Source organism: Phodopus roborovskii, unplaced genomic scaffold (assembly GCF_943737965.1).
Source record: "Phodopus roborovskii unplaced genomic scaffold, PHOROB, whole genome shotgun sequence".
In the NCBI taxonomy this organism is placed as follows: Eukaryota; Metazoa; Chordata; class Mammalia; order Rodentia; family Cricetidae; genus Phodopus; species Phodopus roborovskii.
Window position 1 is genome coordinate 10732597 of NW_026126636.1, and position 16099 is coordinate 10748695.

Consider the following 16099-nt stretch of genomic DNA (forward strand, 5'->3'; position numbering starts at 1 on the left):
GTTTCTTTTTAGTCTTAGAAAGTACAATTGCTGACCACTGTGTCTTGTTATAGTGTAGCACCAAGGTCCTCACCAGATGCCACTGCTGAGTTCCTGGAAATAACTGCTTCGAGGATCACAAATTTAAAAATACTATTCATACAGTTACTGGCATTCCAGTATCCTGCTAGAGGAAACTATAGCATAAGAGAATCACAGCCTCTTGTAGCACAGAGTCTACAGGACTAACAGACACTGTAAGATAGTGATAGCAAGAGAGAATTTCAGAAAACTTCCTGTCTTATGAAGACAGTCAGGAGGACAAATAGAATCATTTGTCATTGGTTACATGATCAGAGAATGTGCTGGTTAGAATTTCTATTTTTGAGAAAAAAACACCTTTACCAAAACAACAGAGGAGGAATAAGTTTAGTTTGTTTACATTTCTCCCTAACATCATCCAGGGAAGCATCATCCAGGGAAATGAGGGCCAGAACATGGAGTCAGAAACTGAGGCATGGGCCATAGAGGGCTGCTGCTTACTTGATTACTCCTTGTGGCTTGCTCAACCCTCCATCTTAAAGTACCCAGTTCTGCCTGCCTACGGGTAGCCACACCTACAGTGGAGTGAAACCTCTCTGTCACTATTTATCACTATCAAACACTAATTTAAAAATTGCCCTACACTCTTGCCTGCAGTGTGATTCTATGAATGAATATTATCAGATGAAGTGCCTTCGTCGTAAATAATCCTAGCTTGAATCAAGTTTACATAAAAGCTAACCAGTAGAGATACCCAGTAGACCCAACTGTTCATATTCCAGATTTCAGTCTATCATTCTTCCTGGCTCAAGAGCATCTGCACTCCTGATTCTCTTACCTCTCCTTCTCTCTCTCATTTGTCTCTCATCTGTGTCTGCCAGGGGCCAGAGAGTACAAAAGGAACTCTTGAGAAATTGTATCTGCAGCCACTCAAAGACCCGGGCTAAGGAATGCATAGGCACACAGAGGAAAAAGCAACACTATTCTTCTCACTTAAATGCAATAAAATTCATATGAAACTCAGAATATAAAGAAAGGCCACCACAATTTAGGATTATATATGCAAACACACTCCAGACAAGCAAGAGTAGACCAACAAGCACATCTAGACTCAAATACAGAAACATACATCTGCACATTCATACAGTAAATGAACTTTCATATATTAAAAAGCATGCACTGCATACACAAGAGTGAATGTCTGAATAAATAAGCATACAGACCTGAGTAGGCATTCATACACTCACCCCCAGAAGGCTAGATATATTACACCCCATGCTCTTTTGTCCTATGTATCTAATTCATGGTGTCCTTGCCAACATCTAACATGGGGGTGAGGGACAATGAGCAAGCAGGTCACATGCAGCCAAACCAAGCAAGAAGTATGGGTGCTTACACTCCTGGAAAATGATGCAATAGAGGGTGGGAACAGATGAAGTTGCATAATTGAGTGCAGAGCTAGCCAGGTTCAGCATAAAAGGTCCTGCTGGGATGTGTAGTGAAATTTACTGTGTCCAGAAGAAGAAAATGGATCCTAGTGTCCTGCTCATTCTCACCCTTCTCCTGGGCTACTTAGTACTCCTGGTCAGAGGTCACTCAAAGGGTCATGGCCGACTCCCACCAGGACCATCTCCTTTGCCCTTCTTGGGAAACCTTCTGCAGATGGACAGAAGAGGCCTCCTCAATTCCTTCTTGGGGGTGAGACTTATATGGGGCCTAAGTGTGGGCTTGCTCCTGCCCATGTTCATGGAGATCAATCATCAGGATGTGCAAGGGACTTTATTCATGCTGTAGGTTCAGGTGGGAAATGTGTTGACTATAAGGTGAGATGCTGATTGGTGATGGATTATGCTCAGAGTGACAGTCTTGTCTTCACTATGCTGGAATCTTGTAGAGCACTGTGCTTGGAGTATGAAAGGTGTAGAAGTGTTGAGTTATATGCATGTGGAATTTTACTCTACGGGGTCTGTATGCTCCAGAAAATAAAGAAAACATTAAGAGGCATCAACAACAGGTTTTGATCCTTTCAGCAAACGAGAGTAAAGATTAACTTCAGGTGTTCGGGGATGAAGAAGAAGAAAGACAGGCAGGTTAAGGGAGGGTCAACTAGGAAGTGCTTACCAGTTTCTACCATAAGCTAGCATTGTAGTTACCAGTCTGTTCCATGACACTTCACACTTGAGATTTAACTATTAATCTCCACTTGTTTACTAATAATTAATGAGCTCTCGTGATACTACCACCCATGAGAGAGCTGAGACAGTCACTGTAATTCATTTTCTTGAAGGTGGAGTTCTGTCCTGACAGGTTCCACAGCCCTTTAGTCCCAAATAAATACACTGAGGCTTACATTATATATAAACTGTTTGGCCAATGGCTCAGGCTTCTATTGGCATGCTCTCTCTTAATTATTAACCCATTTCTATTAAACAATGTATTGCCATGAAGCTGTGGCTCACAAGTACTGCTCCTGCATGTTACTCCATTTGGTAGCTACATGAACTACCAAATGGAGCAACAGTCAGGTGACTCTGTGAGTTTCTCTTCCTAGAATTCTCCTACTCTGGTCTCTCTGGTTATTTTTCTTGCCTGACTACATCCTGTCTGTCAATTGGCCACAACGTCTTTATTCATCAACCAGTAACAGAAACATACACTCATAGCATATAGGAACATACAGAAGGACATCCCCCTTCACACTTCTCTGTCCCTCCCCATGGCTGTGGAGTTCTCCCTCTTGAACATTGTATTTTTACCCACTGACTTTTAAAAGATCGCCCACCCACGAGTGGCAAATTTATTTATTTTACCTTTATTTTGAGACTGGGTCTCTCCATGTTTTTTGTTTGTTGGTTGGTTTGGTTTTGTTTTGTTGATTTCCACCTCATGATTCTCCTGCCTTACCCTCTTAAATGTGATGACAAGGGTGCATCACCATATCTTACATGAATGTTTAAATCATATGCTTCTCCCATGTTAGAAAGCTCAAGACAACACCCTATTTGTTTGATTTTAGGCAGTCCTTTGACAATTCCACATGTGCATATCCTGGCTCTCTGTCATTTGTCATCCACCTTTCCTTGTCTCCTCCATTTTTCTACCACATAAACCCTTCTTTTTGTCAACAAGACCCTTCCTACCTTGATATCCTTTTGTTTTTGTCCACCGAGTCTAATAAGGGTCATTCATAGTGGGCTTATACATATTTCACTGCTTAGAGATCACTTAGCAAGAAGAAAAGGGGTGGCTCCTAGTCCCTAGGTTAAGGCGGGAAGGTTTGTGAGGAAAAGGTAAGATGTTAAACCTCACATAAACATGGCTGTGCCCTATTTGCTGGACCATGTGTATCTTATGTGACTACACCACTAAAGAAATTGACAACTTCCACCCACCACCCTGCACCACTATCTGCCCACAGAGCCACAATGAATGGTGGTAGCATGATGTCATAGTGACAGTGCTGTATCATTTACAGGAAGGAACGGTGATCTTAATGATATGAATACCGAGGATCCAGGAAATGTGTAGGAAATTAGAGCCTATACCTGATCTGATGTGATGATTGGTTGCCTTTCTAACTATATCTCTTGAATGATAAAGAGTCCTATGTTCTACCACATAACATTATAATGGTAGGTTCAGGGAGTAGAGATGCATTCCTGACACCCAGGAGCTGACAGCCTGGTTTGAGTGGAGAATAAGCAACCTAAAGTAAATTAGTTAAGACACCTGCCCACCTGGGTGATGCAGAGTACAGTCAAAGAATGGCTTTCCTTCCTAAAGTTAATATTTATTTCACATGTATGAGTGCCCTCTCTCTCCCCCTCTCTCTCTGTGTGTGTACCACATGTATGCTTAATGCTCAAAATGGTGTAGCATCCTAAAGAAATGACTTACAGATGACATGGGTACCATGGGAATGTTGGCAACTGAACACAGATCCTCTGGAAAATAGGATGTCCTTTTAAATACAACTTAATCTTTCCATCCCCACTCCCAAATGAATTTTAAGATAGTCTGAGGGTCCATAAGGATCCACACAAGAAATATATTCTGATCAGATTTCAAAAGACACTCTGGAGGGAGAATAAATAGGGAAAGGAGCTGTTTGTGAGGGTCAACAGTGGATGGTAAGGAAGAATTAGTTCCAGGTGAATAAGAGCATGATATAAAGGACAAAAGGTAGGTATTGAATATTTAGAATAAAAATATTTAATTGCGTTCCTGAGTCTTTAAATTTTTTGAAGTTCAAGGACAATTTTATAAGTAATAAAGAGGTAAACCCAAGGAAGGCATGTTGTGAATCTTGATGGCTGCCAGAGGAGGAAGATGAAGAGAAAGAGGGAAATCTGTGTTGTTTGTAGGCTTCCACATGGTGAAAGAGGGTGGGAGGTACAACATCGGAGGAAGAGAGAGGAAACACAACCATCAAGGAAAGCAAACTCAGCCTTGGTTTGGGATCCAAAAGAGGAAGATATTAAAAAGAAAAGAGAAGGAAGAATGTGATTATTATTTTTCTTTGGGGATTATTGGCTGTGGGTCCATGATGGAGGAGTGAACAGAAGAGAATGGGCAGGGTTGGATGGTTTGTGAGTCTAAGGAAACAGCTCTCCAGGGAGACAATGTAAGTATTACCATTCCACCTCATTCCAGATAGGGGTATATTTCAGGGACAGTGGCTGGGGCATCACCTAATTTGAATCAAACAGCATTATCCTATCATAAGTTCCTGCTACAAGTCATAGATAGCATGGTTATCATATGTGGAACAATTGTCCTATCCTAAAGCTCATACCACAGTGTCTAATATCAGAAGCAGGAGGAGATCTCTGGCAGGAAAATATGTCAATGGTCACACTGCAAATAAACCCAGCATGTAGGCCTAGAGAAGTTCTGTAAATAATGGCAGATAGAGAGGGAAGTGCCATTGAGGAGCCAGTCCTCCATGTTTTCAAGCCTGGGGAGAGCTGCCAGGCCATGGTAGACCACAATCACTGACCAGCAAGCCCTCCCAACAGAAGAAGAATGACTTTCAGAGTAAGGACTAGGAAAGCTACTGATAGGAGTTCTGCAAGAGGCTGCACTCTTGCAGAGTTATGGAATGAGCAGTACACTAATGCAACAAGGGTGGATCATTTCTCTCTGGGGCAATAAGGAAAATATTGCCCCTCCCATCTCCATATTATGGTTTAAGTGAATCAGCATTCCCTTGGTATTGTATCACCCCCAGTGAGACACCTCCTAATCCTAACATTTTCAAATAGTACACTTCTTTTTGACCAAATATTCTAATATATGAATCTATGAGGTCTATATTATTTTTTAAAATACAAACTTAGTCCTATCATTCCCTCCTGAAAATATTATAATTTTCTGGATAAGAGAATGAGTATTTAATGGTGGTTTTCCCATTGCTCCACCCTTTGAACTTTCCAGTAGAGCCATTTTCTTCGATATGGAAATGGAACCAAATTTGCAACAATTTTTAAAAATAAATATTAACAGAAATATATTCTCAGAAGCATAAACTGCCACAAGCCTTAAACTACAATTATTTTCAAGGCACAAATATTTTCCTATAGTCTCTAGCATGTCTCATTACTTTACTACTTATCACTGAGTCATATTAGAGGAAGTATTGCTTTAGCTAAATCCTACATTGTGCAACTTAGCATTTCCCTACAAGTTTAATGATAATTCCATTGCAATGCCAATTCATCATTCTCAGTTTTCCTACATCACATCTATATCTTGTTTATCTTTTGAGATAAGATTTCATGTAGCTCCAGTCTGGCTTCCAGATCAACAGCATCCAGGGATGACTTTGACCTGCAGATTTACCTCGTTTACTTCCCCAGTACTGACCTTATGACATGAGCCCCATACCCACGCCATACTACAGTGCAGTATTGCTCAGAATGTCCAACATCCATGCAGACCTTCACAGTGGTTGTTTACCCCTGAAACTGCTGTTTTCGGAATGAAAATGGTAGCCAGGGGAGGGGTTCCTATTTAACCAATAAGTGTTTTACCAGTGTAACAACAATATCTGCCCTGACTACCTCAACAATGGTTCCCTTATGCTTGGCAGTTTCAAGAAAAGTATGGAGATGTGTTCACAGTATACCTGGGACCAAGGCCTGTAGTTATGTTGTATGGGACAGAGGCCATAAGGGAAGCACTGGTGGACCAAGCTGAGGCTTTCTCTGGCCGGACAACGCATGCTGTGGTTAAGCCTATTTTCAAGGACTATGGTAGGCATGTCAAAATTTGGAATGAAATGGGATGGAGAATGGGCACAGAGAGTAAAAGCTGGAAGAACTTCCTCTGTAACTCACCCTTGCTTTCCCTACATTCTTAGGTGTGATCTTTGCCAATGGGGAACGCTGGAAGGTCCTTCGGCGATTCTCTCTAGTTACCATGAGAGACTTTGGGATGGGAAAACGAAGTGTGGAGAAGAGGATTCAGGAGGAGGCCAAGTGTCTGCTAGAGGAGCTCCAGAATGCCCAGGGTGAGTCCAACTGAATGGGAATAAGGGAAGATGATGTATCAGGGACATGAATGCACATACAAAGTAAGACAGGAGACATACATGGGCAGAGAAAAATACACACACAGAGAGACACATGACACAAACACGCACACATGGAAACAGACACACACTCACACAATACACATATGCTGTGGAAGGATGAGATGGCGGAGAGAAACAGAAAGATAAAAGAAAAAAGTGACATTAGTTCATTGAAGAATAACTCAGAGACATGGAGTCATTCTCATGTTGGCTACTTATGTTCAGGGAAATTCATGCCTGGGTTAATAATATGTGTCAGTCTGGCACAATGAGCAGCTGACATGTTCTGGGATTGCCTAAAACAGGCACACATTGTTTCCTGTTGAATCTTTGATACCATAACTTTGCATGGTGGAAAAAAAAAAGGTTTATGTTGGTATAACAATGATAAGGCAAGAGCTCAGAGGGTAGGGGTCATCCTTGATTTCATATGGTGTTCAAGGCCATCTTGATTACATTAAATAGTCTCAAAACATGGTTTAGGACCAAGGCTAGTGTTGGAAGTAGAGAACTGTGTTTTTTCCTTGTGAATGTCTTGCTCCTTGTCAGGGAGCAAATTAACTCCATGGAGTGTTTTGCTTTATGGTAGATATAGAAAGTTCTGGATAGTTATACATACTTCATAACAGAGGCACACTGGTGACAGAGTCTGACTTTTTACTACATTTTTTTTTTGAGAAACGGTTTCTCTGTATTGCTTTGGAGCCTGTCCTGAAACTTGCTCTGTAGACCAGGCTGGCCTCAAACTCACGGAGATCTGCCTGCCACTGCCTCCCGAGTGGTTGGATTAAAGATGTGCCCAGCTGACAGAGTATGTTTTTAGCAACTCATTCTTCAGGCTGGTGTTTGTCCTCTCCTAAGATTTCTCAGGTGACTTGGAGGCAAAAAGGCTAAAGGGAGCAGAAAGAAATGAAGAATGGAGGAGAAAGCAGGATGGCATAGACTAAGAAGACAGTATAAGGAAACTTGGAATTTAAAGGAGGCAGATGCCAGGTGTTGATGGCTCTTGAAACACCACATAGCCTAGAATCAGAGAGGAAATGGAAGAAGACTAACAGATGAGAGGCTACTAAATCCAGAAAAGGAACCCCCGAATCATCTGTGCACCATTCCTACAAGTAGAGTTAACCAATTGGATCAGAGTGAGAATGTTGACCTGGGAAGAGGTGCAGGGTGGGGATTAACTTACATATGCTCTCCTTCTTGCCTCCATTGGTCTAAGTCCTGATCACAGTCACAAGTACCTGTATTTTCTTGCAAAACTTAGCAGATGTCTCTGTATATACTAATAGCATTGCATCTTATGCATAATACTGAGAGGAAAAGAAATAAAATGGTGTGTAATTTTAAGTGCAGAGTATGGTGCCTCACTTATGAAAAATAGGGAGCAAATGTTGCTATTCTTTGAATAATGGGTGATAGGAACAGATTTATAGAGATGGGGAAAAGACCAAATCTTCCTCTCCATGCCATGTTTAGATGCCATGTCTCATGTCCTGCCTTTTCATCCTCTAGGAGCCTCCCTGGACCCAACTTTTCTTTTCCAGTGCATCACAGCCAATATCATATGCTCCATTGTCTTTGGAGAGCGTTTTGACTACAAGGACCAACAGTTCCTGCACATGCTGGACCTGTTCTATCGCACCTTCTCACTCAGTAGTTCATTATCCAGTCAGGTTAGTGGTTGGGGAGAGAAGAGAGTCTAAGACTGAGGAAATAAGATTCTGTCCTGTGGGCAAACAAAGAATAAAAGGAAGACACAGATAACATGGACAGGCAAGAAGATTTACATCAGGAGGGAAAGAGGTGTGGGAAGCAAGGTACAGACAATACAGACAAGCAAGGAGTCTGAGGCCTGGAGAGAGAAGAGCATGGATGTTAACAAGATGGGGAGACCTATATACAAAACTACAGTGCCTTACAGACATGAGAAAATGATGACATGTGGATTGTAGCTGTTGCTAAATGAGTAGAGGAGTTGTCTACAGTGTTTGAATCATTAGGTCAATTCCTTGAACAAAATAATCCAGATTGTGGCTGGTACACATGTCATCTCAATATATGCAAGATAAGAATGCAAGGCCATATTTGGATAAGTATTGAGTTTGAGGACAGTATGAAGGGCAAGAGATCCTGATAGAAAAGAAAAACAATAACAAAATGATGGCTTAGGAAAGAGAGACAGAGAATACAAGATAAATGCTGGAGAAAGATTCAGAGAGAGAGAGAGACTGATAGCATACTGCATGTGTGTATACATGAGTGGTGAAAATAAGGAACAAAAGATGAGAAAAGTGTGAGTAGGCCAGAGTATAGAAGGAGAGAGGGTGGATCCTCATGACATGTGGGATCATAGGAAGACATTCTGGTTCTTGAGACCTGATAGTTCCATGTGACCTCCTAGACCCTTCTTTCATGCAGGTGTTTGAGCTCTTCTCTGGCTTCCTAAAGTACTTTCCTGGTACCCATGTACAAGTTTGTAAGAACCTGCAGGAAATCCTTGACTACATTGGGCACAGTGTGGAGAAGCACAGGTTGAACTTGGACCCCAGCAATCCAAGAGACTTCATCGATACGTACCTTCTACGCATGGAGAAGGTAAGTCCTGCATGAATGAAAGAGGGGATGGGTGGCAGCGAAGACTGAAGATGTGAGCAGAGGAAAAGAGTTCGGGGAGCCTGAGGATTGGTAGGAGAGACAGGAAGCTGAGTGGAGGAGATGCACAAGATTCTTGAGAATGAAGAATAGAGAATGGGCAGTGAAAATGAAATAGGGAGAAAGGAGGCTGTAGAAAAACACAGGGTAAGGGACAAAAAAAAAAAAGAAAACCAGAAAAGGTCACAGACGAAGACAGAGTAGACAAACATGATAAACTACCAAAGAGAAAAGTGCAGAGAAATGACAGAAGACACAGAGACCAAGCAACACTTTCACGGACTGAGAAACGCCATGTTGTTGATATAGTGTGAGACAGAAGACAGTTGCAAGTATTTGTGTTCATCTCTCTGTAAGGCTCCAATCTCTCATGACCCTCCCTCCTCTCTCCTATCTGGAACCAGGAGAAGTCCAACCCAAACACCGAGTTCCATCACCAGAACCTCATGATCTCCGTGCTGTCTCTCTTCTTTGCTGGCACCGAGACCACCAGCACCACGCTCCGCTATGGCTTCCTGCTCATGCTCAAATACCCCCATGTTGCAGGTGTGTCATGGGCAACCAGGAGAGAGATTTTAGCTCCTTTTTGGCTTTGGAGTTTTGTGTGAATTAAAGAGATATGTGACTCTTACATGCGGAACTTCGAAGGCTTTGTTCAACTTCTAAACTATGGCAGTGCTGTGGGCCGTGTCTGAATCAACACCCAGCTAAGCTACATTTTACTTTCTACTAAAGGGTGATATACTCATCAATCCAACTTCCTTTTCCTCTTTATTTACTTCTTTCCTTCTTCCCTTCCTTCTTTCTTTCTCTTTTTCCATCTTTACGTCCTTCTATTCATTCATCTTTCTATCCATGCACCTCTTAATCCATTGACTTGTCGTGTTTGTTAAAGAACTTATATGTCCACCCACCAACCCATTTGTCATCAATCTTGCTTCATTCATTTTTCTATTCATTTAAGCATCTATCTACCCAAATATCTAGTTACTCAACCATCCTTCTATCTATCCACAGATAAACACTTGGTCACACATACACACACACACACACACACACACACACACACACACACACCACACCACACACACACACACCTCACCCGTTCAACCATATTTAAATGTCCATTTGGCTCTTTAATCACCCTAAAAGCTATTTCATTAATTTTTTTCAATTAATCAATTTAGTATTTCCTTTGATCAGTGGAATTTGATAAATTACTTGTCATTGACTCATTCATATCATCATCCCTCCATCTATTATCAGTTTTCCTTTCTTATTACCATCACTAACTGGCCTTTGAATTCACCTTTTTCTTGGTCTATCCATTTCTCCATTTTGATTCATCTGTTGTCATACAAGTTGAATACACAGCCCAGCATTTTGTCTATTCATTCCATTAACTCATGATTCCATCCATTTATTAATTGATTTATTCATTGACTTACTTATGCATTCCTTTTTACAGACATCTGTTGATATACTCATTAGCTAATCTACCAACATCTATTTCTGAAAATAGAGCCCCAAGTTCTTAACATAAAATTCCATGTAAAGCTGTGGCATATGGAAGTGTGTGTGTGTGTGTGTGTGTGTGTGTGTGTGTGTGTGTGTGTTTGCCTTTGCATATACAGGAGTGTGTATATGTGTATGTGTTTAGGTTTGCTTGTGTGTATGTGCTCATGCATATGTGTGTTTATAAAGAGATAGTTCATTCCCTTGCAAAGGTGAGAATTTTTACTGCCTTTCTCCCTTACACCAATATGATTGCTTTGAGGTCTCCTTTGCTGTATGTATTTTTTTGTTAAAACCCTGCTGAAGTCTAGTTGAACCTCAGAGAGGAGATGTTTAATATAGTTTTAAACATGGACACCAAGGGACACTCGCTTAAATTCAGGACAGTTTTATACCCTCAAGTATGCTGAGTTTTTCAGGAGAGTTTCCTTGCGGCACTCTTTCCTGGTTTGTTGCTCATACAATAAAATATCATTGCTATAAATCTGGCAAAGTAGATCCAGTGTTCCCCTTTTTCTGTGCAGAGAAAGTCCAAAAGGAGATCGATCAAGTGATTGGCTCACACCGCCTACCATCCCTTGATGACCGTCCTAAAATGCCATACACTGAGGCCGTCATCCACGAGATTCAGAGATTTTCAGATATTATCCCAATTGGTGTGCCACACAAAGTCACCAAAGACACTGTGTTCCGAGGGTACCTGATCCCCAAGGTGAGACCAGATGCCATCCCACATTTCTATACCATGCATTCTCCTCCATCTTAGTAGCAGCCTGTTGTTGATTTCCCAGCATTTCAGGTATCTTATTGATTGCTTGACTGTCTGCATATATGAGTTAGAGAATGTTAACACATTTGTATCTCATAATGTCTTCTAGAACACTGAAGTGTATCCCATCCTGAGTTCAGCTCTTCATGACCCCCAGTTCTTTGAACAACCAGACACCTTCAATCCTGACCACTTCCTGGATGCCAATGGGGCCCTGAAGAAAAATGAAGGTTTTATGCCCTTCTCTATAGGTGAGACCCTCCTGTGCTTAATTTCCCAGACAATAGAGTGAAGGACACAGACAGGTCTAGGTTCATATTTACTGAGTTTATTCCAGCTGCTTTGCCTGAACCATTCCATTCACTGAGCCTACATTCCCACAAGGGGACTCTTGAACTGAAGGTGTACCTTGGTTGTGAGAACTTTGAGGAAGTATTTAAAATCTCTAAACCTGAGGACATTTGTTTTCTTAAGAAACAGGGGCATGATCAAGTGGCATCATCTATGAACACTGGTATCCACTGGGTAATGTCTTGATGACTGAGGGGACATTGACGTTAGCTGTGAACGACTGGGGAGATGGGGCATGTCTAGACACACTTGACTCTGCTGCTTAATCCTGTTAAATTCTACTATACATCAAAATTACTAGCATTTATTTGAGGCAAGAATCCATTCATAATGGATAATATCCTGAACCTGAGAAAGGTCCAAATTACAGCACCCATCAATGTCAGCATGTGGTGGCTAGTATAAGAGGGATATGAGCATGGACATATAACTTGATTGGTGCCAGCTCTGCTTGAGTAGTTAGAAGTCTGGGATAAATCAACTGGTCTTATTGACAGATATTAGCTCTTCATTGTGAGCGTATATCTCAAGTTAGTGTGTAGTTTTATTGCCTGTTGTGCTTCCGTAGTTTTGATACATGCAAAAGTTGCCTCCAGCCTACTTTAATTCAGTTTAATGGACTCCATGGGGTGTAAGCATGGAAGCTTTTCATTCAGGTTTCATATTTTTTGAGAAATATATTATAGAAACAAACTCTTAACCATTTGTCATCCCCCTGTACCCATGTCCTCATGCTGGTGGTGGAACCCAGGGCAGAGTGTGTGTTAAGCATATTCTCTTTGAAAGAGAATCCGACTTCAGCCTCTCCTTGTTGTATTCTAGAAGATGCTTTCCTGCTGAGCTTCTCTGCTCTCTGCAATCCCCAAAGTGAGGGCAAGTGTTCTCCTGATGAGCAAGGTCTCAACTAAGAATTGTCTCGTCTTGAGTTTCCATGGGACTTCAGTGACACCTGGTTCTGTCCAGCTTAATGGTCTTCTTTCATATTTGATATTCAGAGTTGCAGACATGTAGGGCTTGAGATAAAAGTGAACTGTCAAAACAATAGACCCAAGTTCAGAAAGACATGGATGTGGAGAAAAGGTGCAAATGAAGAAGACATAAAGAAATACATGACTGGCTATAGCTAGACAGAGAATGAGAAGAGGTTAGGGTATTAGCTAGGAAGCTTAGAAAAAGAAAACAGAAAAAAAATGATAAAAAGACAAATAGTGATGATAGGTACAGACACAATTTCAGGTAGACTGGAAGCAAGCAAGGAAAGTGAGCAAACAAGCAATCCTAAAGGATACTAGAACCAATGAGTCATGTTGGTTTTTAAGTCTCCACCTCCAAGCATGGGGACATAATGTTGAGAGTGAGACAGCCATTAAAAGCTTCTCTGGAAAAAAGTCAGGTCACAAAACCAGTTCTAGGAGAACTGTCTCAGAGACATACTCCATAAAATTCTAAATTCTTGTCACCAAATTTCTGGAAATGGATGCCCAAGGAGAAAGTTTGTTTTCCCTATACATTCTTACACACACAGGGTTTTCCAACAACTGTAGGGCACAGGGGTTGCTAGGAAATCCCTCATCCACCTGGAGACAGTTGCAGATTAGTAATCACTGAGGTACAAGGCAGGTGGCCAATTGGAACCTTGCCTGGGCTTTCAGGCTCCCATTGCTCTATGGTGCTTGATGTCTAAGTTGACAAACTCCTTACATCCATCCCTGAGAATCCAGTGAATGCTACAGATCACTCATTGTCCCCTTGCCCATTGTCAGCTGGACATACAATTGTGTTTGGATACAGTGTTGGTGAAGAACAGAGGGAATGAGTGTGGAGAAAGAAGAGACCCCCACATAGAGAACTTCATATGTAGTCCAGGCTGACCTGAACCCAGCAATTCCTTGCCTTAGTCTCCCAAAGGATGCATTTACAGGCATGTGACTACATGTCTGCTCATATAGGACCCATAACATCATCTAGTTGTTAATCTAGAAGTCTTTCTAAACAACACCTTCACTCTCTGAGTAGCCAATGTTAGGTATCACATGAAAAATAAGGGACACTGAAGGTGTTGTATTGTACTGGTATTCAAATATACACTTGGTTCTTAATCTAAGTCAGTTATTACAGATCTGGTACAAAGGTCTGGTAATCTAAAAAAAAATATACAAAAATATCAGAAGTGACCATGAGATAGTCACAAACAAACTGGCATAATGTTATCTTTGTTTGTTTACTTATTTGGTGTGTATGTGGGTGTATGCATAGACATATTTGCTATGGTGTGTGTGTGTGTGTGTGTGTGTGTGTGTGTGTGTGTGTCAGAGGACAGCTTGTGGAATTTGCTTCTCTCCTGTAACATGTGTGTCTAGGAGATTGAACTCATGTCCTCAGGATTTATGACAGTTGACTTTACATACTATGATGTCACACTGGCCCTTGCACCAATTCTTTAAGGTTTGGGGAATTTCTTACTACTCTCCTTTGAATTGCAGATGATGGTCAACATATCCTTATTCATTGCAAACGGCACAGTTGTTTTGGTATAGGGATGATTATATATGCTCTGGGGCTCTCATGGCTCATTCTCTCTGCCCACAGGAAAGCGCATTTGTCTTGGAGAAGGTATTGCCCGCAATGAATTGTTCCTTTTCTTCACCACCATCCTACAGAACTTCTCTGTGTCCAGTCCCCTGGCTCCTAAGGACATTGACCTCAGTCCCAAGGAGAGTGGCTTTGGCAGAGTGCCCCCAGATTACCAGATCCGCTTCTTGGTCCGATAACTAGGCTGAGGTGGTGTTCGCATCAGGGCAACTTCCTCTACCATGTACTCCCAGCATATTCTGTTTTGACATAGACCCCAAAGCAAGAGAATGAAATATAAAATAAAATATCCGGATAAAAACAAATAGATCTCTATTTTTGTTTTTCCTTTCTTTTTTGAGACACGATCTCATATACCCATTGCTATCCTGGAAATCACAGAGATAGACCTGTATCTGCCTCCTATTATATTGCATGTGTCAAGCACTTTGTTTGAGTAACAGATGGATGATTAATATAAAATTCTTGGCCTATGAGAATGTAAAGAGCTTGCTGAACAAGCCGGACCACTCTAGTTCAAACCCCAAAATTCATGCACATATGGAAGACCATGGCCTTTACTTTTAAGATTTTTTATTATTTTTGTTCATGTGTATTTGTGAGTGAAGGTGCCTATGGAGACCAGAAGAGGTTGTTGTATCCCCTGGATCTGGAGTTTTCAGGGGTCATGACATGTCTGATGTGGGTGCTGATAACTAAACTCTCATCTTCTGCAAGAGCGGCAAGTACTCCTAACCACTGAGACATCTCTCTAGATCCTCCATAACCTTCTTGATTACCAACCATTAAGTAGTGCCCATTCATGTGGTTAACATGTTCATACTGTATCCCAGACACTGCATAAAACACTTATAGATTCTGCATTTCTGTACACTGTGGGTTTTATCACATATCTTTAGTACTTGGTACAAAGGATGTCACTTTTGTCACTCAGGATGGAACTGTGTCAACACTTGAGTCACTGCTTCACTGAGTCTCAGTGCTGCTGGGGTATAATTCATATGTTGATTTTAGTCAAAATGCACAGTTACAATTTTCTATATGCTTTTCACTTTCTCACTGCTCCAATCTCTCCCTCCCTTACCTCTGTTCTGTCATATTATAATAAAACACTCCACTTGTATTCTTACACTCACATATCCATACAAAATAATCTCCACTCAATTCTTCAAGGAAGAGCTGTGGAAACCATCAACTTCTCAGGAGTATCAACTTCTTCTTCTTCCTTGCTCAGGAGCCCATAATTTGTGCTGTGACGTCACAGCCTTTTTTTTTCTCTGGATGAGCCTACTTTGGGAGGTCCTCGGATATCTTGATAATGAACTCTTTCTACTCTATGATGGGGACGACATAAAAGCAGAATCCTGGAGACCCAGGGTCAAGCGGCATATGGGGGCTGAGATCTGCACAAAAGAGACTAAGGACCTACAGAAGAAAGAAGTAACTCAGGAAGATGACATCTGAAGTCATGACCCAGAAGGGCCAGGATGGAGAAGAGTAGGCAGAGACAGAAGCACACAATTCAACTCTGGTCCCTGAAGTCAGGATTTTGGTATGGACATCACTAACCTGGTTGACTAAAGCAGTAATGCTTCCCTGAGAGATGTGGGACCAGACTGCTT

General features: G+C 41.5%; 1 protein-coding gene across 1 annotated transcript; it reads left to right on the forward strand.

Moving 5' to 3' along the window:
* The first annotated feature begins 1548 nt into the window (after positions 1-1548).
* Positions 1549-14766, forward strand: LOC127238677 (cytochrome P450 2B1). Its single transcript, XM_051207341.1, has 9 exons — positions 1549-1719; positions 6113-6275; positions 6383-6532; positions 8111-8271; positions 9017-9193; positions 9655-9796; positions 11290-11477; positions 11644-11785; positions 14475-14766. Exons 1-9 carry the CDS (start codon positions 1549-1551, stop codon positions 14654-14656), a joined length of 1476 nt encoding a protein of 491 aa, XP_051063298.1. The 3' UTR covers positions 14657-14766.
* The last annotated feature ends 1333 nt before the right edge of the window (positions 14767-16099 follow it).

Coding starts and splice junctions, on each gene's coding strand:
- LOC127238677 (XM_051207341.1), top strand. CDS start 1,549: ATGGATCCTAGTGTCCTGCTCATTCTCACCCTTCTCCTGGGCTACTTA. Junction 9,797..11,289: donor CAAATACCCCCATGTTGCAG/GTGTGTCATGGG, acceptor TTTTCTGTGCAG/AGAAAGTCCAAAAGGAGATC. Junction 11,786..14,474: donor TTTTATGCCCTTCTCTATAG/GTGAGACCCTCC, acceptor CTCTGCCCACAG/GAAAGCGCATTTGTCTTGGA.